We start from the raw sequence: 24769 nt of genomic DNA on the forward strand, positions 1-24769 counted from the left end.
GCGATGGTTGGAGAGGAAGGGCAGTGTTAGGGCTGAGAGCCGGGTGATGATTACAGGTGAGGGGAGGCGTTAGGGCTGAGAGCTGGGTGATGGTTGTGGGGGAAGGGCAGTGTTAGGGCTGAGAGCCGGGTGATGGTTAGAGGTGACTGGAGGTGTTAGGGCTGAGAGCAGGGCGATGGTTGGCTGGGAAGGGCGGTGTTAGGAACTAAGAGCTGGGTGATGGTTAGAGGTAAAGGTCGGTTTTAGGGGCTATGTTGTCTCTTCTCCGGAATTTCTATATTGAAGCCCTAACCCCTAAGACATCAGAATGTGACTCTATTTGGTGTTGAGGTAAGAAAGTTACAATGAGGTTGTTAGGTTTGGCCCTAATTCAGTTTGACTTCTGTCTACATGAAGAGGAGCTCGGCACACAGGCAGGCACAGAGGGAAGAAAGACCACGAGCAGGTGCAGGGAGAAGGCGCCATCCGCACACCAAGGAGAGAGGTCTTGGAAGAAACCAGTCCTGCCCACACCTTGATCTTAGACTTCCAGCCTCCAGAATTGTGAGGAAGGGAATTTCTGTTGTTTAAGCCTTCCAGTCTGTGGGGCTTTGTATTGGCAGATCCAGCCGAAGCTAAGGTTCTGTGGTGTGGGAGGAGCTGACTGAGCATGCTCCAAGGCTGGTAGCAGCCCAGCCTGGTGCCCCAGATGGGGACGAAGGTGTGAGTTGGTGGCGGGAGCAGCTGCACAGTGGTGTGATTTCCTCCAGCAAGAGGGATGACCAAGGACAAGGGGCTGAAGAGCGGGACACAGAGGACAGAGGTGCCAGATGAGTGATGGGGTGGGCTGTGGCTGGGCCTCCGAGAGCAAGCAGCCGGGGTCAGCTGGGGAGCAGAGCTAACGCGCTCCCCAAGGTGCAAACCATCACTTTTTCTTGTTAACACAGGGCTCTATCCGGCTGAGCCAAACAGCCACAGGCAGTGTTATAGATACTGCCTATAAAGACTCTCCAGTAAAACCTCTTTATTTTACCCCTTAAAAGGGTAAGAGTTACCGAAGTGCATGGAAATCTTCAGCAGCGCGGCTCTGGAAGAACTGAGGGATTAAGGAGGCTGCTTTTTCAACCTGAGGGGTCACTTCTGGGCTGCTGAGAATTTGTGGAGTGTGAGCCAGCCCCAGTCCAGTTTACCCAGGGAGCAGGAGGAACACAGCCAGCCCTGGGGGACCCTGGAGGCCTCTGGCGGGTCATCTACCCTGTGGACCCCTGTGTGTGGGGGCTGTTGTCAGTCCACTCATTGCCTGACGCTGACTGCACCATCGCCAGGCTCCACGTCTCCTACTGGCTGTAGGGGATGAAAAGACAGGCGGCCTTGAATTTTTCATTCACTCAGCAACCATTCATGAAGGGCCTACTCTGCATCCAGAATTGTGCGGCTACGGAGATGAATCAGGTGTGGTCCTCACCCTGAAGGAGCTGAAAAGATAGACAAATCAGCATAATGAAAAAGTGGCTTGTGTCTAATGAAGGGTGCAGAGGAATTTCTGTGGGAGTTCAAAGGAAGGGGAAATTAATTTGGGATGGGGAGTTTGGGAAGATTCAAAGGAAAGAGGGATTACTCTGGGTTTTTAAAGTACAGCTGTCTCGGTATCCACTGGGGATTGATTCCAGGACCTCCCTCTGATACTAAAATCGAGGACACTCAAGTCCCTTATGTAAAATGCGTAGTATTTGCATATAACTTATGCACAGCCTCTCATGTACTTTAAATCATCTCCAGAGTACTTCTAATACCTAATACCGTGTAAGTGTTATGCAAATAGTTGCTATACTGTATTTTTACTGGTATTATTTTTATTATTGTACTGTTGTTTCTTACTGTTTTTTTCTGAATATTTTCAATCCATGGTTGTTTGAATCTGCAGATGCAGAACCCACAGATGTGGAGGGTGGATTATACGAGCAGTTGAGGGAACTCACAGGTACCGATAGAAGGATAAATACCCCTCCAAGGCAGTGTGCAAGGAATAGCCTGCTGGAGTGGTAGGAGTTTCTCGGGAAATCCGAGGAGAAAGGGAGCACTGTGGCTAGTGGGTCAGAGAGGGCTTCCTGGAAGAGGTGTCTGAGGGAGAGAAGAGCCCTGGTAGGGAAAGGGAGAACAAAGGACAGGGACAGCGTCGGCAAAGGCATGGAGGAGAGTTAATGGGCCAGTCCAGGACTGTACATGGAGGCTCTGACACCTTGTTGGGGGTAGAGAGGATGCTGTGACCACAGAGGTATGTGGCCAAGACAGGACAGAAGGGGCCTGAGGCCATGCCAGAGACTTAACTGGGACAGCTCTTCAAAGAGTGGGGAGATTCTGAGGACCTTGAGCGGGTCAGTGGCTGTATGCCCTCTTGGGGTCGCCACAGCCACACTGATTAGGGGTGAGCTGGAAGGGGCTGCAGCAGGAGGAGTCCCCTCCAGTGTTGACACAAGCATGTGACAAGAACCTGGAGAAGAGTTTTAGGGGTGGAGAACGGCACAATCAAGGGGTTCCCCTTTTCTTGGCATGAGCCTTAGAACTCAGAACTTGGCAGAGGATGAAGTGCTTGGGGCTCCTGGGGAGAAAGACTCGATGGAAACGCAGGGGATCCCAGCTTCCTGGGCATGCTGGAGGCATCTGGAGTCCACCTGGGTTGGAAGAGTCATTGTGCACTGAGTCCTCATGGATGGAAAGAGGGGGAAGCCCCAGGTCTCTGAACGCATCTCCCCATTTCAGCTCTGCCCTTGCTGTGGCCCCAGATCTCCCAGCCTCACTGTGGTGCGGCGCTTCTCTGCAGGGCAGTCCCCAGGGCTGGAGGATGTGCTGGATCATATTGTTCCTCATTAGGCAGCAGCTGGGACTCGGAGCATCCCAGCCCAACCAGGCAGCCAGGCCTAGGGGACGCAGCGCAGGCCATGAGCATTCGCTGCATATTAAGTCTTCAGCAAGCTGCTGTCCTTCATCCATCTGGTCCCCGCTCCTGGGACTACTAAAGAAGCGTGCTGTTTGGTAACTGCCTGTTGAGGACATGCTTCTCTGGTGTCCCAAGAGAGCCTGAGCCTCCACCTTGTCTTTCATGTCCACAGCTCTAGAGTCTGAGTACCTGGTGTCATCCTAATTATTACGATCCTCATATGTTTCCTGCCAGCCAACCACTGGTTGGGGCCATTTCCAGCCAGAGCTGAATCACTGTTGAAAACCTAATGAAAAGTGGTCCCTGAATGGCACGGGGGTTGGGAGGTAGAGAGGACAAGATTTTAGATCTTAGTGAGTTGGCAATGACCTGCAGAATAACTTGGAGCACAGAGTTCTGAATTAGATGCTGTGGGCAGGGAAAGAGGAATGGGGTGAAGAGAGGACCTCATCCTCCCCTTACTATAAGATTCCCACGTTCCCTATTTCCCACCTGCTTATTATCCCTCTATCTCAAGGTGTGTGCAGTGATGCTCTGTGAGCCGACTGTATGCTGTTACATGGCAGACTGGTGTCCAGGCCACCATAGCAAAACACTGCAGACTGGGTGGCTTACACAGCAGAAATGTTACTCAGTGTTCTGGGGGCTGGGAGTCCAAGATCACGGTGTCAGGCAATTCGCTTCCTGATGAGGACCCTCTCCCTGGTTTGCAGATAGCCATCTTGTTCTATCCTCACGTGGCAGAGAGAAAAAGAGAGTGAGCTCTGGTGTCTCTCTCTCTTTTTTTTTTTTTTTGGAGATGGAGTCTTGCCCTGTTGTCACCCAGGCTGGAGTGTAGTGGCACAATCTCAGCTCACTGCTACCTCTGCCTCCTAGTTTTCCTGCCTCAGTCTCCCGAGTAGCTGGGATTACAGGTGCCCAACACCACACCTGGCTATTTTTTGTGTTTTTAGTAGAGATGGGGTTTCACCACGTTGGCCAGGATGGTCTCGAACTCCTGACCTCAGGTGATCCACCCGCCTCAGACTCCCAAAGCGCTGGGATTACAGGTGTGAGCCGCTGTGCCAGGCTTTTTTTTTTTTTTTTTTTTTTTTTTTTTGAGACAGAGTCTTACTCTGTTGCCCAGGCTGGAGTGCGGTGGTATGATCCTGTTGGCTTACTGCAGCCTCCGCCTCCTGGATTCAAGTGGTTCTTGTGTCTCACCCTCCCCAGTAGCAGGGATTACAGGCACACACTACCATGCCTGGATAATTTTTTTTGTATTTTTAGTAGAGACGGGATTTCACCATGTTGGCCAGGCTGGTGTTGAACTCCTGACATCAAGTGATCCGCCTGCCTCGGCCTCCCAAAGTTCTGGTACAGGCATGAGGCACTGGTGTCTGTTCTTATAAGGACACTGATCCTATCAGATCAAGGTCCCATCCTGATGACCTTATTTAAACCTTAGTTTTGTCCTACAGACCCTATTTTTTAAGGCAGTAATATTAGGGGTTAGAACTTCAATATATGAATTTGGGGGGACCTGCTGAAGTCCATAGCACACTCTTGAATGTTTACTTTGCCAAAACGAAGTGGGAATAGATGGAACTGCTAGGCTCCAGCGCAGACCCTTTGGTGTGTGCTGCCTCCTGTGGTGCAGGTGTAATTGTGGCCTTTGTACACTGATGAGGCAGAGGCAGGCCCAGCGTGACTCTGAAACATGAACAACTACATCAAAACATTCCCAGTTCCCAGACCTGCAGTGGACATGCTCATTTTCTGAGAGATTATTTTACTACTTTATTTATCTTATTACAAGTGATTGTTAAATAGTTAGTAGGTTGTAGATGGAAACGTTGTAACAGTGAGCTCATTTGGCCCAGAGGGAAGGATAGCTGCCTCCACAGTCTAAACACTGTGTCACTGGGGTGGAGGGAGGACAGGGAGAAGGGAGGAGGGGAAGTTCCCTGAGAGAGTTTTCAGAGGTCCAGGGGCAAGCCTGTTGCTATTGGTGTTTTAGGGTTCCTTTACAGTCTGTAAAAGGAGGCTTCCTTTATAGTCCCTAGAAGGCTCATGCACGCTCCCTAGCGCACCCCTGCTTAGCAGCAAATCCTTGAGTTTTTTTTTTAAAAAAGGAAGACAAGCTGTGGCCAGGGTGCAGGGTCTGGAGTCAGACTGACCTGGGCTCATCTCCCTCCTCTGTCATGCTTCAAACCTGTGAGAACGGGCAGATCATGACCTCTCTGACCTCCAACTCCTCATGTCCAAGTGAAGATAAAACATCTGCCTCACGGAATTGTTACAGAGATTGAGATAGTGTCCACTAAGTGGTTATGCTGACATTGTAGCTTAATGTAAAGCTCGTGTGTCATGGATCCAGTGTCTGTCTAACTTATGCTGGATGGCACTGCCAGTTCCTGACACTTTAGATGTCTCTTTTCCTTGTTCTACAGCTTGGCTGATTTTTTCCTATTTTTTATATATATATGTTTTGAGGCAGAGTTTTGCTCTTGCTGCCTAGGCTGGAGTGCAGTGGCACAATCTCAGCTCACTGCAACCTCCAGCTCCCGGGTTCAAGAGAGAGTCTCCTGCCTCAGCCTCCCGAGTAGCTGGGATTACAGACGCCCGCTACCATGCCTGCCTTTTTTTTTTTTTTTTTTTTTTTTTTGCATTTTTAGTAGAGACGGGGTTTCCTCCATGTTGGTCAGGCTGGTCTCGAACTCCCAACCTTATTTGTCTGCCTCAGTCTCCCAAAGTGCTGGGATTACAGGTGTGAGCCACCATGCCCAGCCCCTATGTATTTTTAATAGCAAAACATTTTTTTCCCACATCAACTCTTATGTGGAACCCCACCCCCTAAAATGGATGCAGGTGGAATTGTGATGGTTGGAGCTGGTATGGGGCTGGAGATCCCAGGCAGCCTCCCCTCCACTTCTTGGAGGAACTCAGGGGCCTGCCAGGGAGCACCATTTGAGAAGCATTCCTCTAGGCTGCCCTGCTTCCTTTCTAGTTCCAAGGTTGTCATTCTTTTATGCCACGGTGTGACTGTCTCGGTTTCTACTCTCTCAGTAGCCACCTCAATCTAGTCATGCTTCCCTGAGGTGGGGGTGTGGGGGTGATTTAAATGTTCCCAGGCTCTTCAGTCACATTTATGGTGCTGTGGTCACTTCTACAGGTGACTGATCACCCAGGTGTGCGTGGACTTTGCTAGTTAATTCCCAGAAGTCCACTAGATTGCCTCGGACTTGGGTGTACCTCTGTAGCCCCATGCATGGCCAACATGAGTAAATGACATTTAACTTTTATTATTCAGTGAAGTTATGCATGTAAATAAATCCACAAATCAAGGAAAAAATGTTTTGCAATATTCTGTGTCCTGATGTTGGGTTTGTGGGATGGATTATAGTGAGTATGGAGCAATGCCCAGAAAGGACATCATAGAACCTGGATCTCTGTGTCCACCAGACATTCAACGGCCATGTGTCAGTGAAATTTATTTGGCTTGATTCCCTGTGTTGCTTTTCTGAGTTCTCAACCTCTGAAAGATAAGGTTGATATTTCTGTTATTTCTATTAATATAATGGCTTTATTGAGATATAACTTGCATACCACATAATTCCTTAAAATGTATAATTTAGTGGTTTTTTCATATATTCACAGAGTAGTGCAACCATTATCACAATTTTAGGAACATTTCATCACCCCCAAAAAGAACACCACATGCATTAGCAGACACTCCCCATTTCTCCTAACCCTAGGCAACCACAAATCTTTCTGCCTCTGTGGATTCAGCTCTTCTGGACATTTCATATTCATGGAACTGTCCAATATGTATTTTGTGTGTGTGTGTGGCTTTTTTTACTTAGCCTAATGGTTTGTTTGTTTTTTGAGATGGAGTCTCGCTCTGTCACCCAGGCCGGAGTGAGGTGACACTATCTCAGCTCACTGCAACCTCCACTTCCTGGGTTCAAGTGATTCTCCTACCTCAGCCTCCCGAGTAGCTGGGATTACAGACATCATGCCACCACACCCAGCTAATTTTTGTATTTTTAGTAGAGACAGAGTTTCACCATATTGGCCAGGCTGGTCTCAAACTCCTGACCTCAAGTGATCTGCCCACCTCAGCCTTCCAAAGTGTTGGGATTACAGGCATGAGCCACTGTGTCCAGCCACACTTAGCATAGTGTTTTTAAGGTTCATTCATATTGTAGCATGTATCAGTACCTGCTATTTTTTATCATTGAATAATACTCCATTGTATGGGTAAACCACATTTTATTTATCCATCAATTTATGGACATTTGGGTTTCTTTTTGGCAATTATGAATAATGCTGCTTATATTTGTGTACAAGTTTTTGGTGATCTTCATTTTTGTAACATCTGCATCAAGAGAATTAAGAATCTCTGTAGCTAGATTTATTGAGTGCCTACTGCATGCAAGATACTGTGTTGAGCCCATGCCATATCCTGTAATCTTCACAATAGCCCAAGGCTCTCTCCACTTCCTTAAAAGTGAGGCAACTGAGGTCCCAGAGCTGTGGAGGGCTGGAGCTGGGATTGGACGCCAGTTGTCTGTGATACCATAACACTTATCCTTAACACTGCTCCCAGAAGTTGGGCAACTGTTGGTATTACACCACTGCAGTCATCCACACTGAGTAAGTCACACTGATTAAATCTGTGTGCTGTGCCACTTCCATACATTATCTTAGTGAATCCTCACACCAACCCTGTGAGGTTGTCCTACTCTTTCTAATGTTCAGTGAGGAAAGAGGTTCAGAGAAACTAAGTAGCTCACGTTGGCAGCATGGCCCATCGGTGTCAGAGCCTGGGGAGCCAGCATTCAGCAGTGTCTGGCAGCTGCTCCTTGAGACCACAGCCCTCCCTCACAGACCTGGCATCCTTTAACCCTCTCTCACCTCAGGGAGAGTTTCTCATATGTTCCGAATACCATTTCAAAGGACAGCCACTACCTGCCTCGCTTTGTACAATGCCTGCTTACCTGTGTGCATGGAGACAGGTATCCAAGTATCAGGATGCCTGGACCTGGGGACCTCGTGCAGACAGGACCCCTAGTGGCCTGCTCTGGTATTACAGGGTTCCTGAGGCATGCATCCACGTTAGAATTCACTGCTGTATACCTGGCTGCAAACCGAGACCCTTCAGCTTGGACAGAATTTGCCCTGGGGGACGGTTCTGAGCATGGCAGGATGGAGAGAGACTTGGGGCGCTGCCTGGAAGAGGAAGGTGGCAGCAGGGGGAGGCTGGAGAAGGAGGAGGGTGACAGTAACGGTGGAGTACCAATTGTCTCCATGTGGTTGCCTGCCCACAGCTGCTATCTTGGACGACCCCATGGAGTGCAGCAGAGGGGAGCGGCTCTCCATCACCCTGGCCAAGAACCGCATCAACCGCGCTCCTGAGAGGCTGGGCAAGGCCAAGGTCGAAGTGGACATCTTTGAGCTTCTCAGAGACAGCGAGTACGAGACTGCAGAAACCAGTACGTAGACTGGGCAGGGCTGCCTCTTCCGTTGCTGGCAGGGGATGGATGAGTGGTGGTGTGAGCTGCACCCATCAGTCACCAGGCCTCTGAGATACCTGATATCGATATTTCCAGCGGAAGGAGAGGAACTTGAACCAGGAGGTCCTGTGAAGCTCTCAGCCTGGATGAGATTCCCAGGTTTTGTTGCGAATCACGTGTGGAGTAGAATTAAGACAGGATACCCATCCATTCATTCATTCATTCATTCATTCATTCATTCATTCATTGCTTCATATATTGATTGATTCATCTTCTGGACATTTTGTCCACACGTCCCTGAATGAAATCTCGCGTGCGTGCGATAAGAGAGACGGCCAGCCCGAGGGTATCTTAGCCACTACACATCTGACTGCTTACCTTGCTTTCTTATGCTAAGGGCGGTGTTGTGGGAGAAACTGGGACTTGGGATGGAATTTGACCACTCACTCTCTGGGTAACCTCAGATAAGTCAGTAAGTCACTTATCCTATCCTATCCAAACCTCAGTTTCTTCATCTTTAAAAGAGGAATACTAGGCTCTATTTTGCAAGTCTTGTAGGTTGTTGTGAGGTTTGGTTTTTTTTTTTTGAGACAGAGTCTTGCTCTGTTGCCCAGGCTGGAGTGCAGTGGTGTGATCTCAGCTCACTGCAGCTGCCTCCCGTGTTCAAGTGATTCTCGTGCCTCAGCCTCCCTAGTAGCTGGGATTACAGGGGTGTGCCACTATGCCCAGATAATTTTTGTATTTTTAGGAGAGATGGGGTTTCGCCATGTTGGCCAGGTTGGTCTTGAACTCCTGACCCCAAGTGATCCCCCTACCTCAGCCTCCCAAAGTGCTGAGATGACAGGCGTGAGCCACTGTGCCCAGCCTATTGTGAGATTTAAATTATTTTAAATACAGGAAAATCTGTGAATTGCGGTGTTTTACAGGTGTACGTAGTAGGTCACTCAAGTCACATATATGGAGCCCCTACTATGTGCTGGGTACTGCTTTTAATTCTCACCTAAGAGTTAAGTGTTATCCCCTCCACTTTAGAAAAGAAACTGAGGTTTGAAACCATTGAATCATTTGCCAGACCACAGAGCTAGTCAATGGCTGAGCTGGTCCTGGACCCTGTGTGCCCAGCGCACAGTCCACGACACCTCCCTGCAATCCTCCGGCCTGCTGTTCGTATTACCTTGACAACTTTACAAGACTAAGCCCAAGTTAGTGGGCTGGTGGCTTGTGGCTAAGCTAGAAATGGAACAGCTCCAGTTCAGAGGGCAGGAGAAGAGCCCCTCAAATCAGAGATAATAGTATCTATTCCCTAAAACTTTGAAGAGTCCCCATCTCCTCCCTTTCTAACTTATTTCAACCTTTGACCACCCTCGGTGGCAAAAATAAGTAAACAAAACAAAAGAACAACTTGCTCAAATACATCTGTTCTTCCATCTGAGGATCCAGCAAAGCTCCAACCTGGGCTGTTAGGGTTGCAGGAAAATCAGTACATCCACACCGGCCCAAGCATCACATGTGGGGTATTGTGAGATCCAGAAAAGGTAAGAAGTGAGGCAGGCGGTGGCTCTGGAGACTCCCTAGCCTTTCTCCCTCTCACAGCTTCCTTCATGCTCCTGTGCTGTTAGATCCAGGCTCTTCCCTCTCTCTTAGTTTGGGTTCCCTGGTTTATTCATCATGTACTTGTCCATAATGACTACCCAGACCTGATGTACTCTCTGTTTATTCATTCAGAAACTTTTATTGAGCATTGACTCTATCTCAGGCATAATTCAGGATATCAGGCATTGGGAACAAAGCAGGAAATAAGACAGATGTGCTCCTGCCCTCAGGTGGTTTTCAGTCTCTCTTTAGGGCACACATCAGTGGCAGCTTCCCCCAGTGCCTCTTAGTGTGTGTCCCCAAGGTCTGGCTCTGATTGGACCAGCTCGACTTGCAGTGGGGCCAGTCTCACAAGTTGCAGGTGTTGGCCAGGCTGCCTAATAACTACCTTTGGAGACAGTGTCTACTCCTGGTCCCTCCTGGTCCTATGACTGAGGGAGGGCCATACCATATAGAACAGGGCCATTGAGGCCAACAGGATCTATAGGCACAGATTCCTCCCCAAGAAGGCATGGAGGAACAAGGCCAGAATAGTCGCTCGTGTATTCATTCAGTCAATAAGTGTTTAGTGAGTGCCTATTATATTTTATTCTAGGCCATGAGGATTCAGCAGGGAACAGACAAGAATCCTAGTTGTCATGGAGGTTAATTTCCAGTATAATGGAAGGGAGATTCAGATTTCCCAGTATCTTGCAAATGGAATCAAAAATGCCAGCAACAACTCCTTGTGAACCCCCAGTCCAGTCCACAGTGTTTCCTTGTCCAGGGGGCCAGGTCTCAGACAAGGGTCCAGATTTCTAAATAGTTCAGTAGTCCATACTTTGAAAAGCCAGCCCCTCTCTTCTTTGGTTCTTTGGGGTTTCTCTGGCAGAAAAGAGGGAGCCAAGATTTGCCCATGATGGATGGCATCATTAGCAGATGTAAATTTCCTCTTTAGTGACCCGTGCAGCCTGACTTAGTAAAGTCAGTATATCTAAACTATTGAGCCAGATCAATCAGGGAAATAAAGGAAACGGATATCTTTATTCCACCTTATAGAACTTTGGGCATCTTTTTAATGGGCTTCTTTTAGGCACCAGGTATTTTCTTAGCATGTGGCCCTCAGTTCAGTTTTTACATCTCAGTGTGTTTGAGGTATGATTAGCATTTGTTAGAAAAGGGAACTTCTGGAACTTCCCACTCCAAAGGCTTTTCACCTGAAGCCAGAGTGCTCCTCTGCAGTGGGTTTTAAACACTACCCAGGTAAGGTTCATTGAAAGGCTCCAGCCCAGTTCTTTCCCTCCCAAAGTAAGGGGGCAGGTGGGTTGCAGCTTAAGCACCTCCCACCTGTTGGCTATTGCACGGTGGGGCAGCGATTGTGTTTGGGGAAGGAAGGGAGGAGGGAGACAGGATCTCTGGGTGGAGGAGAGCCCACAGCACTGTGATCCTTCCTTTGGTGAGGCTGTGTGGTATACAAATTCAGAGCATGGATTTTAGAACCAGACTGACAAGCATTAAATCCTGGGTCTCCCATGTATTAGCTGTGTGACGTAGACAGGCTGTTAAACCATTTTGTGCCTCTGTTTCCTCGTTCATAAATGGGAGCGATGGTAGCATTGCCTCATAGGGTCACGGGGAACACTCCCCGCAACAGTGTAGGTGAAATGCTCGGCACCGCACATAGCAGGCCTTCAGGAAGTGGCAGCTGTGGCTTTTGTTGTTGGCTTTATTCTCTCACCCCACATTTGAACAGGCTTCCTCCCAACTTATTGCCAGCCTCCCCCTCTCTCTTCTGTTTCAAAGTTCAGCCCTACTTATGTGGCAGCACTGTCTCCAGGGCTGTTCTCGAGTGGCCTGCCTAATGTCAGCATCCATCGCCATTGGATATTCCCCTTCCCTTTCTAGTTTTCTGGGCTTGATGCATCTGATAGCTCTGAACCTTTGAAAGTTGTGCTGAGCCTCCTCAAGCCAGCTGCTGCCCAATGCCAAAGGCCGTGGTTTGCCCTGGGCTAGTGGCCCAGGGCTAATTCGCATTGTTAATTTAAGAAAATGCAAGTGGATCTGGGGTCCTGGACGATTGCCCTAACCCTACACCTGTCACCCTGTGGCCAGGAACTCTGCTTCAGGGCGATGAAAGAGACCCTAGTGATGCCTTTGACTGTGGAAAGCAGAGGCTCTGATTGAAGTTGGGGCTGTAGCACTCTAACAGGGCACAGTTGTGCCTTACTTTGAGTAATGGGGATTTCCGAAAGCTCCGTCCACATCACACTTAATGAATCGTATTCAGGGTGGGAGAGTCAGTTGAGGGAAGCAATGGTTATTTCAAGAATCAAAGATTATGAAGTGTATAGAAGCTAACGATGCTGGAAGCCAGAGGTCAGCCCCCTCGTCTGATGGCTGAAAGCGAGGCTCCGAGATGGAAAGTATCACACGGGGCATTAATTAATAGCCAGCCTGGAAACTGGAAAGATATGAGGAGGAAATCACCCCCTGTTCTCTTGGGTTCAAATAGACAGATTTTCATATAATGGGTTTATTTAAAGTGAGGGTCACTTGTAAAGCTTTCTCCAGCCTGCATCTGACATCCCCCACCTCTGCCCTTCCACCATTATAGCCCCAGGCTCTTCATGTTTGACTTTCTAACTCCTTCTACACAGCCCACAGATCTAAAATAACAGGGATGGACAAGACCTATTAGGTCAGCTCCTGTCCCACCTGGCCCTTCCTTTTTTTCCACCCGTGTCTCATCTGAGCCTCAGCCTTTCTTCTGCAGGGAGCTACCACAAGCGTCGCCCTCCTCCGTTCCTACAGATCAGCGTTTCTCCTGCGGCTCATGTATTTAAGCACCACCCTTTACCATTCAAACAACCCGAGGCTCCGTCCCTGCTGCTGCTGGAACCAGTTTGAGGTTTAATTTCCTGCAGACCCAGAAGCAGGGGCTTCCCTGTCAACCCCTCACCTGTGCCTCAGTTTGTCTCTGTGAGGCCAAGCATGCTATCAGCTGTCCACAGTTTCCCCTTGAAACTAGAGGCGCCCTGGTTATCCGGGCCTCTCGTGGCTCCAGCGCTCAGAGGGAGCACGGTGCATAGTGTTCCGGCTCCCCGTGGCTGCACCTCCTGCACAGGCTTCTGAACTTCTCTCAGGCTCCACGAGCATGACCTCTGGTGATTCAGAGCTGCCTCTAAGAAGTGAGGGCTAGCATCCCTCCTTCAGTTCAACAGCATCAATTGAAGTTGGCTTAAGGAAAAAAAAGTAAGAAGCCAGAAGAGAAAGGCATGCAAATAGTGATGAGTCATTCAGCACACATTCCTTACTCCCCTTCTCAGAGCTACCCACATCATGGGCATGATGTGGGCTCAGTCATGCATTGAATAGCTGTACTTAGAAATCATCTGGTCCAACCCCTTCATTTTACAGATGGGGAAACTGAGGTTCAAGATCTTCTCCAGGAAGAAGTTCAGATGCACACATCTGCAAAATGACATCGTCTTAGGTGGCTCTCCAGAGAATGTACCAATGAGTGGCTCAGACAGGGGAGCAGGAGGTCAGAACTAGGAGGTAGGCAGAGCAGGCTATGGGGTCAGATGAGGCCCCTGGCCATATCTTAGAATGTTGGTCGATGAAGAGAGAGAAGAAGGCATTAGGTAGATGGCATAATAGCATGAGCAAAGGCTTAAGGCAGAAAAAAAAGGGATGCATTGGGATGCAGTGACAGACAGTATGGCTGAAACAGAGTGTACGTGGGGGCAGAGGAGAGAGCCTGGCTTCAGTGTAGAGGAAGTTCTGGAGTTGGATGCACCAGGATTCTAATCCTGGCTCTACCAGCATCCTGAGCTTCTCTCCTATGCCCAACAGTCCTCTTCTGTAAAGTGGGAATAAGAAGAGTTCTCACTTCATGAGGTTGCTGTGAAGATTAAATGAGATGGTGCTTAGAAGACTTAGAGCAGTGCCTGGCATAGTGTGTACTCTCCATAAATGTTACCTAGTAGTAGTGGAATTAGCATAGTGACTCCTCCCTCTCAGGGTTGCTGTAGGAATTCAGGTGGCATGTGTGCCTGGCACTTGGAAAGCCCCAGTAAATGGTATTGCTGCCTACACGGTATCTTGGGACCAGGTGAAGGCTTTGCGTGATACGCTGTTGGTGAGGAAAAGTGATGGCTGTCTCGAGTTCTTGGACACCAGGGGGCCCGTCATGTCATGGGGCGTGGCACTCCCTCCCTCACACATTTCTTCCTCGGCTCCAGGGCCAGCAAGGCCAATCCATTTAGTCCGCTCTCTACTCCCAGAGAGTTCAGAATGGAATGCGTTCCTGACAGCTTTAGCACAAGAGAGGAGATGGTTCTTCGGAAGTGATTGAGGCAATTGTTTGCCTTGCCCTGGGACACCAGGGCTTTACATGTACTCTGTGCAGTATGAACAGGCTCAGAGGGAGACTGTACCGTCTGCTCCACTCAGGCTGCAGCACTGGGAAGTGCTTCCACATGAAGGACTCCCAGCCTCTCTCCCACAGCTCTGTGGGCCCTGCGGGGCCAGGGTTGTTTACCACCTGGGACCAGAGAGCACTGAGCAGCTGCTTACTGTCAGGCAGGAGGATCTGGCCCCTGGGTCCATCGAGGAAGCTGCTCCTTCCCTGGATGGGGCTACAGTCAGTGGCACTTACCATTAACCCCTCTGAACCATCTGTGACACAGCCGCACCCTCCCCTCCCTGAACTGCTCTCTGTCCAGAGGAGGGACCCTGTGAAGACACAGGAAAGGAGGAAGTTCCACAACACCCCTCACGCCACCATCCCTGTCCAGCCTGGGCTTCTAAGAAGTCTCCAATCCATGCCAGTGCTAGCATTTTGAGAAGAAGTTCCTCCATGGGGCCACCATACCCCATCGTGGCCTTTTATTCCAGCAGCTGAGCCTTCCAACTCCTCCGCTGCCTGAGAGGAAGAGGTAAATGCATCTCCTTCCCTTCCTGTGCCTCCTGCAAACTGCTCACACGGCCAAAGCTTGCAGAATCAGCGTACAGGGGTTCCAGAGCTGAGGCCCTTTATAAATGATTTCCATTTCTACTGAGCAGGGCACCCTTCATAGGGAACAAAAGACCAATTCCCAGATCCCAGGAAATCCCTGGGCCGTAGCCGCTGGTAAGACCATAATTCAGTTCCACTGGACTCATTTGGGATCATTTCAGTTCAGTTGAGCAAACATCTATTGACCAATTTCTTTTTGCCAGGGCTGAATAGACACGATGCTAGTTCTCAAGGCCGTTTATGATCCACTGAGGGAGATGGACACATTGACAAATGTGTTTGAGGAGCTCAGAATGGCAGGCACAGGCCCACAAACCCTTGAGGCCTGAGGTGTGTAGAATCCGGAGTGAGACATGGGGAAGGTTGAGGGGCTGGGCATGGTGGCTCATGCCTGTAAATCCCATCACTTTGGGAGGCTGAAGTGGGAGGATTGCTTGAGGCCAGGAGTTTAAGACCAGCCTGGGCAATGTAGTGGGACCCCATCTCTACAAAAAATAAAAAATTAGCCAAGAATGGTGGCATGCACCTGTAGTCCCAGCTACTCGGGAGGCTGAGGCAGGAGGATTGCTTGAGCCCAGGGGTTCAAGCTGCAGTGAGCTGTGATTGCTCCACTGCACTCCAGCCTGGGTGACAAAGTGAGACACTGTCTCAAACAAACAAACAAACAAACACACAAAAACAAAAGAACGGTTGTGTGGTGCATGTACCATATATAAAGTTGAATCTCCAGTAATCCCATACTCAAACACATGCATGCTTACATTCAAATACTCACACATTGTAAATAGCTTTATATCTGTCTGTTGAGATCAGATTTTGCCAACAACTGAGTTTGATGAAAAACATCAAGTTTCAGAGCCTTTTGGACTTTGGAATTGGGAATAAGGAATCGTGGCCTTCTCTGAGAATTTATTTTCAGGAGGAACTTTCCTCTGTTGGGACCCAGCGTCACCAGGGTGCTTGGGACAGAAGCTGGCCAGGAATTCAGAGAGTAAGGAAGCTGCACTGTCTCCTAAACGCAGCTGACTCAGAGCCACAGTGTGCTGTCAATACAGGGAGGGAGAGAGGCCTTCTGGCCCAGGAGCAAGATCTGAGCTGGATGCTGAAGTGTGAGTAGGAGTTTGCTAGGCAGAGGGCGAGAGAAGGCCTAGACCATGGTAGTCTGGAGATGCTAATGAATCCTTTCTCAGATAAATGTTTTTAAATGAATAAAAACATTTTTATTAATAAAAAAGGACAGAAAATAAACAACAGAAATCCGATAAAATGGATAGGATGACTGTGAAAACCAGCTATATGGAAGTGCAGTTATATTTTAGTAGTGGTATACTAATATATGTGCTTCTTCATTAATGTATTAAATAGCCAAGCCCAGCATCGAGTCTAACTACTACCATAATTTTGAAGTAATAATGAATATAACTGGTATTTCAAGATATCCTTAGCCCTGAAGTGTGATATGAAAACTTTGGTGATTTCTGTGGGAAACAAAGTCACAGGTGCTATTAACATACTGTGGTTTATTGCCTACATTCAAAATGGAAAGAAATGCTACATTTCACTTAGGGGTTAGAGAAAAGAATGATGCAATTCCCCCTGCAAGTGTTCACAGACCCCTGACTTCTACCCACAGACCCCAGGCTACAGGTTAAGAACCCCTGGTCTAGAGATAACCATTCGGGAACAGGATCAGGCAGGAAAATATGTACAGAGTATGTTCTAGGTGAGCTGGCATGGAGCGGGAGACGGCACGGTGGGAGAAGAGGCTGCAAAGATAGGACTTAAGGAGACCAGAGTCACTCGAATTTTACTTGCTCGTCAGAAGAATGCTTTTATTATAGCATTGTATTTTTTATAATATGTTATAAAAAGGAATACATGCTCATTATAGAAAGTAGTGAAATGAAAAAAGGGAAGAAAATAACTCAGTGTTCCAATGGCCAAGGCAGTCTACAAACATCCCAGTTAATTGCCACTTGCTGGGGATGGCTGTGTGGTGCAGTGGTGAAGGGGCTGGTCTTTGGGGAAATGGGTGGAGCTGTTGAATCTCGACTCTGCTCTTTAATTTCTCTGTCTTGTTTTTGTACTTGTAGAATGAGAATGACAGTAATAGTACCTATTTCATCAGGTCATTTTGGGAATTAAATAAGTCAGTTCCTGTAAAAGTGCTTCGAATGGGCCATAATTAACACTCAGTAAATGTTGTCTTTAATAACATCTTCTCATAATCATTCCTCAATGTATAAGTATTCTCTGTATTTGCTTAGCTGTAGCCTTCGTATAGATATACATATAATTTTATATCCTGCTTCTGTCTCTTAGTATTATTACATAAATATTTTAATACTATTATAAACTGTTCATAAGTATTTTAAATGCCTAAATAATATTCCATTTGGGCATACCACCCACATGTTATATAGCTGTTCCCTTATGATTATACATTTAGTTTATTTCCCGTTTTCCATGGAAGGTGTTGAGGGGGCCTCAGTGTGGTTCAGCAACTGTTTATTGGCCACATAACTCTGAGTCAGGTCTTGTTCCAAGTATGGAGGACACAGACGTAAATAAGACAGGTTCTCTGCCTTGGGGGAGCACTCCTATGTTTTAGGACTATAATTTGCCCCACCGTTTAAAGAATGGATTGGAAATGAAGAATCCTGGAGACAGAGAGATCCCTTAGAAGGGCAGGTTATAAAGAGGGGTTGACCTTGAACCATGGCAGTAGACGTAGGAAGGAAGGGCTGGCAGAGAGTGAGCAGGTCAGATGGTCGGAACCTGGTCCCTGGCTGGTAAAGCAGGTGGACAGCTTTAGTGAGGGAAGGCAAGAAAGAGGCCGGGATGACTGTGGCTTTGAGCTTGAGGAGCTAAGAGGAGTAAAGTAGAGTGGACAAGAGCACTGGCTTTGGTGCTAGGTTGATCCCCGAGTTCAAGCCCAGTCCGACCTTATATTACCTGTGTGATCTTAAACAAGTTACTTAAACTTTGTAGGCCTCAGTTTCCCCAGCTGTAAAGTGGAGATAAAAATGAATTTTCCTCATAGAAGTATGGAGATCCAATCAGACTGTGAAAAATATATAACAAATCTGATACGGTGGGGATAATAAGAAAAGGGTCATGTAGCGTGTCAGGTACCATTCTAAGTGTTAAGTATTAATTCACTTTAATTCTCACAGCAACCTTACGAGAGAGATGCTGTTAGTATCTTGTAGGTGAGAAAACAGGCCCAGAGGTTTGGTAATTTGCTCAGGGTCTCACAGCTAGTAAGTGACAGAGACCCAAACCCAGACAGCCATGCATCAGACTCCAAGCTCTTACAGAACTGAGTGCGAGATGCCAGAGGGAAGGCCCTGTGGCAACATCCAGCAGGTGGTTGGAACTTGACTTTGTGACCCAGCACATAGATGAGAGTGCAGGGTCATCTGGGCAGAGACAAGGGTGGAGGCCGTAGGCAATGGTAAAATGGCCCAGGAAGAGTGAGTCATGGGTAAATCCCGAATTTGGTGGGTGGGAGAAGGAAGAGGAGTCAGCACTGAGAGAAAGACTGACTAGAGAACTGGAGGAAAATCCAGATTGGATGGTGTTAGGAAATTCTAAAGAACAATGCAATCAGAACAACAAGTGCTACAGAAAGAGAACAGGATGAGAAGGGATAACAGGTCATGGTGACCTTGGAGAAAGTGGATTCAGCAGACGAGGTGGGCAGGGGGACCTCCACTGTAAGAGGCTGAGAAGAGCTGGGTGTAGGAGTAGCTGGCTGCAGGGGGCAGTGGAGACAAAGTAAGTGGCTAGGAGAGAGGAACATGAACCCTGGATGTGGGTCAGGAGACTTGAATCCAGATGCCAGCTCTGGCCTTGATTAGGTGTGTGACCAGAGCGGAGGCACTTCACATCTGTAGGGTGCTGTGTCCTTACCAGTAAAATCAGGAGATAAGACCCCACTCCCACAAGGCAGTTGTAGGGATCTGATGGGATGATGAACTTAAAGCACCTAGCAGGCTGTAAGAGTTAAGTTGGCTGAGGTCACATGAGATAACCCCCATGGAAATAGCTTGGACTTTGAAGAGGCTCTTCAGAGATGAAGCCTGATCATCACTCCCTCGGCCAGATACTTAGTACTGATGAGTCTTCCAGTCAGCTGAGATTTTGGGATGTTGTGGGATGCCTGCCCAAGCCCTAAGCTAAGAGAAGACTCCGAGATCTATAGTTCATATGGTAAATTGCAATGCTGGGATTTGAACCCTGGTGTTCACCTGGCTGTGTTGGACTCTAACCCAGGAGAAAGCATCCACATGGCAAGTGTGGCTTTGCAGCTGGTTCAATAAGAAACCTTGTACTAGTCCCTTAACCTCAATTGCTAGCCCAGGGAAATTGCTCTGCCTGACTCCCAATACGAGTAGGAAGAAAATACATATGGAGTTAAGCCTTGAGTTTTGCAGACAAGGATGCAGTGGGAAGCTCAACTGCATTTTCTGAGGGGCGGCCCCTTGGCTCTGATACCCTAGTGTGTGCACTGAGAATTCTCTCCTGTCCTCTCTCCCTCTTTCTCCCGTCCTCCCTTTCTCAGTCTCTAGCATTTTAAAATCTTAGATTCTCTCCCCCTCTTCTGATTACACATCCCATTCCTTCACACATTCACTCAGCAAATCTGAGCTGGGCTTCCTACTTTCTAGAAGATACTGTGCCGGACACTGAAGAGGTGAGAAGTGGGGATTAGGAGTAAATGTGGCTCAGTTCCTGTTTTTAAGAGGTTTGAAATCTAGTGAGAGGAGAGTTCTAAACAACAAAGCAAAATAGATACAGTGTCTTAGACTAGAGGCATGAACCCCAGGCCTTGGGAGCCGAAGGCAGTGTTAATTCCATCTAAAGGAGCCCAGTGGCTGGGTGCGGTGGCTCATGCCTGTAATCCCAGCACTTTGAGAGGCCAAGGCAGGTGGATCACTCGAGGTCAGGAGTTCAAGACCAGCCTGGCCAACACAGTGAAATCCTGTCGCTACTAAAAATACAAAAATTAGCCAGGCGTGGTGGTGGGTGCCTGTAATCCCAGTTACTCCTGAGGCAGGAGAATCGCTTGAACCTGGGAGGCGGAGGTTGCAGTGAGCCGAGACTGTACCACTGCACTCCAGCCTGGGTGACAGAGTGCGACTCCATCTCAATAAATAAATACATAAATAAATAAGCCCAGGAAGGTCTAAGGAGAAGGTGGTGTCGGAGCTGATCCCGGACAGGTGAGCAAGTGTTCAGTGCAGGAGGGAAAGGCCAGATCCCAGCCATGCTGGTCTGTCAGGACGGGACCTGCTCTGCCTGCGGGAGGGAATGTGCCAGGCTGTGGGACGAAGTGAACGGTGGGGGCATTGACAGATGAGACTCCTTTCTGCCTCTTGCTCTCTCCCTGCCTCCCATCTTCTTTCCTCTTTTCTTGCCTCTGCTCCCTTTTACTTTAGGGGCACCTGCTCTCTTCCTGTCTGTGTCATCCTCGCCCTCCTTCGTACCTCTGCCTGCCTGCCTTCCTCCTCCTATACTCTCTTTATATTTGGGAGGACTAATGCAGCAGCTGTGCTGGGGCTCCCCCTACCCCCCTGCAGGCCAGGCCGGGCCGCGGGATGGAATCTGCAGGTTTGCTCCATTAGCCTCTGTCCTTCAGTGACAGTCCAGACAATTTATACACCCTGTTGGCTGTGGCCGTATGTTGTCATAACCTGGGTCATTTCCTCATTTAATGCCGTCCATAAACTCCAATAAAACTGTCCTGGAGCCCAGTCGTCCAGGGGAGAAGGAGAGACTCTGGGTTTGGAAGCATTGGAGCAGGGGCCTGGGGAGCGGATGGGTAGAAGGTGAGGGGGCAGCGGGTGAAGAGGAGAGGACTGGGCCGTGGCCCAAGCCTGACCTGATGAGTGCCTTGCTTCTTTCCCTGTCCCTGCCGCTGGCTGCAGTGTGTCAGATCCTCCCCAAGGGGGTGGTCGCTGTCCTCGGGCCATCGTCCAGCCCAGCCTCCAGCTCCATCATCAGCAACATCTGTGGAGAGAAGGAGGTGAGTGGTGAGGCAGGGCTGGGGAATATCCGTGCGCTGGAGCCTGTGCCCAGGGTCCAAAGATACGGTTGATTCTTAAGGGCTGGAAGAGCCTGTCAAGTCTGGGTTGGTGTCATTAGTAACAACAACATAAATACAAATACAGAAGCAGTGGGCTTGCCCTGCTCCAGGATGTTTGCATGGAGGGGTCTGGGAGGAGGTGTTTGACAGCAGGAATTTGAAGCGGAGCTCCTCTGTGTCTTAGGGTTCCATGGCGGTGCCCCCAGCGGCCTCTTGGTGGTGGTGGGTAGAGGGAGAGGCTGGAGAGGGTGGTGGGCATGGCAGGCCAAGCGGGCAGACATCTGAGCGTCCACTCTCGTGTCCACGTGAGCAGCTCCTGTTCATCTGTGTACATATCGGGATTCCGGGGAAGGATGCCTTCGAGGAAGGCTTTGCTACATTTTATTGCTAAAATAAAGTTTGAAAGCCTCTGTCATATAAGTTATCTAGAAAAGAGATTTTATCTTGCTTTCTTCCTCATTCACCAATTCCAGTGTTTGCTTCTTCAGGCAGCACATTCTTCCTCAGATGTGACTCGAACTGGAGGCTCTCCAGTTTCAAAGTGTTGAGTCCATTTTCTCTAGTTCTGTTTCCATGGGAGAAAAAAATGGTAGGGGACAAGTTTCAGAGTGACTGCCCCCCTCCCTATTCTGTTAGCTCTCCCCCTCCTTTCTCCCCAGAGAAGACAAACTCAGAAATTCAGAGATTCTGTCTAGTGCTGGCATCTTTCCTGGTCTTTCCTGGATCCATCAATCCTTCCCCTTCAGATATATCCTCAGGAGACAGTGAGAAAGTGGCCCCTTAGCCCCTGTCTGCCCCAGGGGCCTTCCCGCCAGGTCCTTAGGGAGCAGATGGAGCTTGGTGATCAGGCATGAGGTCAGGGCCTGGGTGGGGTCGGGGGCAGGGACATGAGAGGAAGGCTCAGTCTTGCTTCTGCCCTAGAGGCCTGGAGACTCAGCCTTCCAGAAGCTCTAGTCTCAGGAGGACCCAGTTCTTAGAAATAGGGGAAGCACTTGCTGCAGGAGGGACTGGGTGCCTCCTCAGTGAGCCGCCCCTGCCAGGGCAGGAGCAACAGACAGGGCTCTGCCCACCCCACACCTGCTGGGAGGAGCCTACCCCTCTGATACCACCACTATCTCTTACGATCCAGGGCTCAGTGAGTCCCTGAGGCTTTGGGCGGAAGAATATTTATCTTCCTGATTTTATGAGCCCACTCTCAGAATGGTGTGCACATTTAAGTGCCGCAATCCTAATCCTGGCTGCATTGGTCCTGCTCCTCCAGTAGCTGGGCCTCTCTCTGTAGACTGTGCTCCTGAACCTTCTTACGTGGGCTGGGGCTGACAACTCCCCATCCTCCTCCCCTTCACATATCCTCAAAGACAACTCTGAGGCCAGCCCAGGCCACAAAGGAGCTCTGTTCTGCCAGGTCCCTCCCAGCCTCTCCCAGCCCTTGGCCCAGGAAGTTAGACCTCATGTGTAATTTACATCTTTCTTGCCACACTCTGAGAAACAGCTTAAATCTATGGCAGGTCGTTATTCTAGCGGTGGCTCTGATCTTCACCAAGTGGGGCTGCCAAGACTTCAGCTCCCCATCTTTTCTCTTCTGCATCCTCTTTTTCTTTCCTCCTCTCTCCCTCCTCCCGCCCCGACACGGTCTTTGCTGTGCATCACAATCCTCCCCCAAGCCCCGCTCCAATATGGCCTTCTCTTGGGGTTCAGTGGCTATTTGATCTCAGCCAATATATCCTTTAACCCTGTGTGGCATTTCAGGCCAGAGGCCAAGCCCCTGATCTGCAGCCAACTCCTCTGCCCCTGTGCCAGACCAGCCAGCCAGACTGCACTGCACTGCCCTGGGAGCGGCCAGACGCTTACCCGCCTTTGTCTGGTTATGTTTCTTCTAGAGCAACCTTTCCTCTCTGCTCAGATTATGCATTTATTTTAATGTTTTATGAGACTGAACTGCCTTACGCGGATTCTCCCCAGCTCCAGGGAAAAGCAATGGAGTTCTCACCCAGGAGTCCATTCCTTTAAGTGCTGCTGACATCTCTGCAGCCCTTGTGGCTGGCTGCCTTCTGCCTTGCTGCTTCTCTCTCCATTCTGCTCACCTCTTCTTGTCCCACACACACCTCCGTGATGGCTTCCTGGGATACATTTGCAGTTGCACATTGAGTATAGATTGATCTTTGTCCTAGGGAGGGAACCACAGGACCAGGATTGGGCTGGGCCATCCCTGCCTGGACCCAGTAGAGCCCAGCGGGCTTCAAGGAGACTGTGCTGGGCGCTCCCCATCAGGTCCCCTTCCTCAGCCCTCACCCCCTGTGCGCACAACTCCAAGAGCTTTGTGGGAGCTCCTGTGTTTGGGGAGGAAGGAGAAAGGGCCTTGCCCAAGCACTTATTATTCGTTAGATATTGAGCTATTATACACCCTACACACAGGTGCACATTTTATCCTCCCAGAGCTCTAAGAAGCACCTGTGGTTATCTCCATTTTAATGACATTTAGACAAGTTAAGTGGTTTGCCTGAAAATCACATAGTGGAACCTGGATGCAAACCCAAGTCTGTAGACTCCAAAACCTGTTTGTTTTGACCTTCCTGAGTCTTTCCCATCCATCTCTAGGATCTGGTAGATTCAACTCTGGAGGGCTCCACAGTACTAGGGGGTGCTAATGGGTTGTGCTCTATTGGGTTAGCTGCTAATGGAATGTGGTAGGCTAGAGGGTTATGCAGGGACAACCTTGGTCAGAGGTGCTCAAACATTCAAACCAGCCAGCCAGGCTACCCTGCCTGCCCCTGCCCGGCCTTCCCCTCTATCTTGCCCATTTGTGACCTTTTCCTTTCAAGGTCTGTTTGTTATTCACTTTAGACAGAGTGGATGGGATACAAAATACAAGCAGGAGGAAAGATCCCTTACAACACAGATCAATTTCACTCTTTAGAATTGCCTTTCATAACTCACCAGACTCTCCCCAAGTCTGCGGTTTTCAGTTTCTGCTGGAAAATATTGGTTGCCCTCTCCCTATGGTTCAAAGGCTAATCCTAGTTGAATTCAGAAATTTTCTCCCTAGTTTCTGCTAAATCTTTATCCTCCTCCCACCTCAGTCTCAGAGGAGCTCTGGTCTCCAGCTGACTTCTCCCAGAAATTTAAAAGGATAAAGTAGGAGAATCCTACAGAGACCATCCCAACATCTTCCCAGACTCTTGGCAGGATAAGTTCTGGGCTGGAGTAGGCAGAGACAATTCGTCCGTCATTTCTGAATAATCCATTCTGGAAGCCAGTCTACTCACCACCAGGAAGTTCTTCCTGCTGTCTACTATCGCTCTTCCTTGCTTTAACATCTATACACACTGAGACTCAGCTTCAGCTCTGTCAGCTCTGAACACCAGGGGTGAGGGTGAAAGAATAAAATCAAGGTGGATGGCAGATGATTACATTGTAACTTTCCTATTACCTACCAAATAGCCTAAGCCGCCAATAAAGCAGCCATCACAACCTCTTAAGATCTTTTCCTGGGAGAAGAGAGGCAGAAGGCAGGACGGTGGGTCCTGGAAATGTCAGTAATAGATGCAGAGGGAAGCTGACACTGTCCTAATGAAGCCAAACCAGGTATTTATTTACCTGGCTGTGTTCAGAGGTTCTCTAGATGGTTTCTCAGCCTGCAGGGCTTCCTTCCTCCACGTGCGCCCGTGTGA

General features: G+C 49.0%; 1 protein-coding gene and 1 long non-coding RNA gene across 19 annotated transcripts in view; one reads left to right on the top strand and one right to left on the bottom strand.

Annotated features, from left to right (window-relative positions):
* GRIK4 (glutamate ionotropic receptor kainate type subunit 4) overlaps positions 1–24769 on the top strand; it is a 483018-nt gene that overhangs the window by 287483 nt on the left and 170766 nt on the right. For 14 of the 18 annotated variants that reach the window (XR_010581045.2, XR_012423807.1, XR_012423808.1 and 11 more), the window contains 2 exons: positions 8230–8394; positions 20941–21038. Coding sequence is in view for 9 of the 18 variants with exons in the window: in XM_045370902.3 (XP_045226837.1) it covers positions 8230–8394; positions 20941–21038 (263 nt within the window). In the remaining 9 variants the exon portion in view is untranslated. Of the gene's footprint in view, positions 1–8229; positions 8575–20940; positions 21039–24769 lie in introns of all 18 variants that reach the window. The other 4 variants (XM_074015471.1, XM_074015470.1, XM_074015465.1 and 1 more) reach the window with 3 other exon arrangements.
* LOC135967149 (uncharacterized) lies at positions 16961–24687 on the bottom strand. The gene is made up of 3 exons (XR_010581046.2): positions 24533–24687; positions 20895–21022; positions 16961–17093 (listed from the first exon to the last, which is right to left on the bottom strand). It is a non-coding gene; the product is annotated as an uncharacterized lncRNA (long non-coding RNA).

This window comes from Macaca fascicularis, chromosome 14 (genome assembly GCF_037993035.2).
Source record: "Macaca fascicularis isolate 582-1 chromosome 14, T2T-MFA8v1.1".
Classification (NCBI taxonomy): domain Eukaryota; kingdom Metazoa; phylum Chordata; class Mammalia; order Primates; family Cercopithecidae; genus Macaca; species Macaca fascicularis.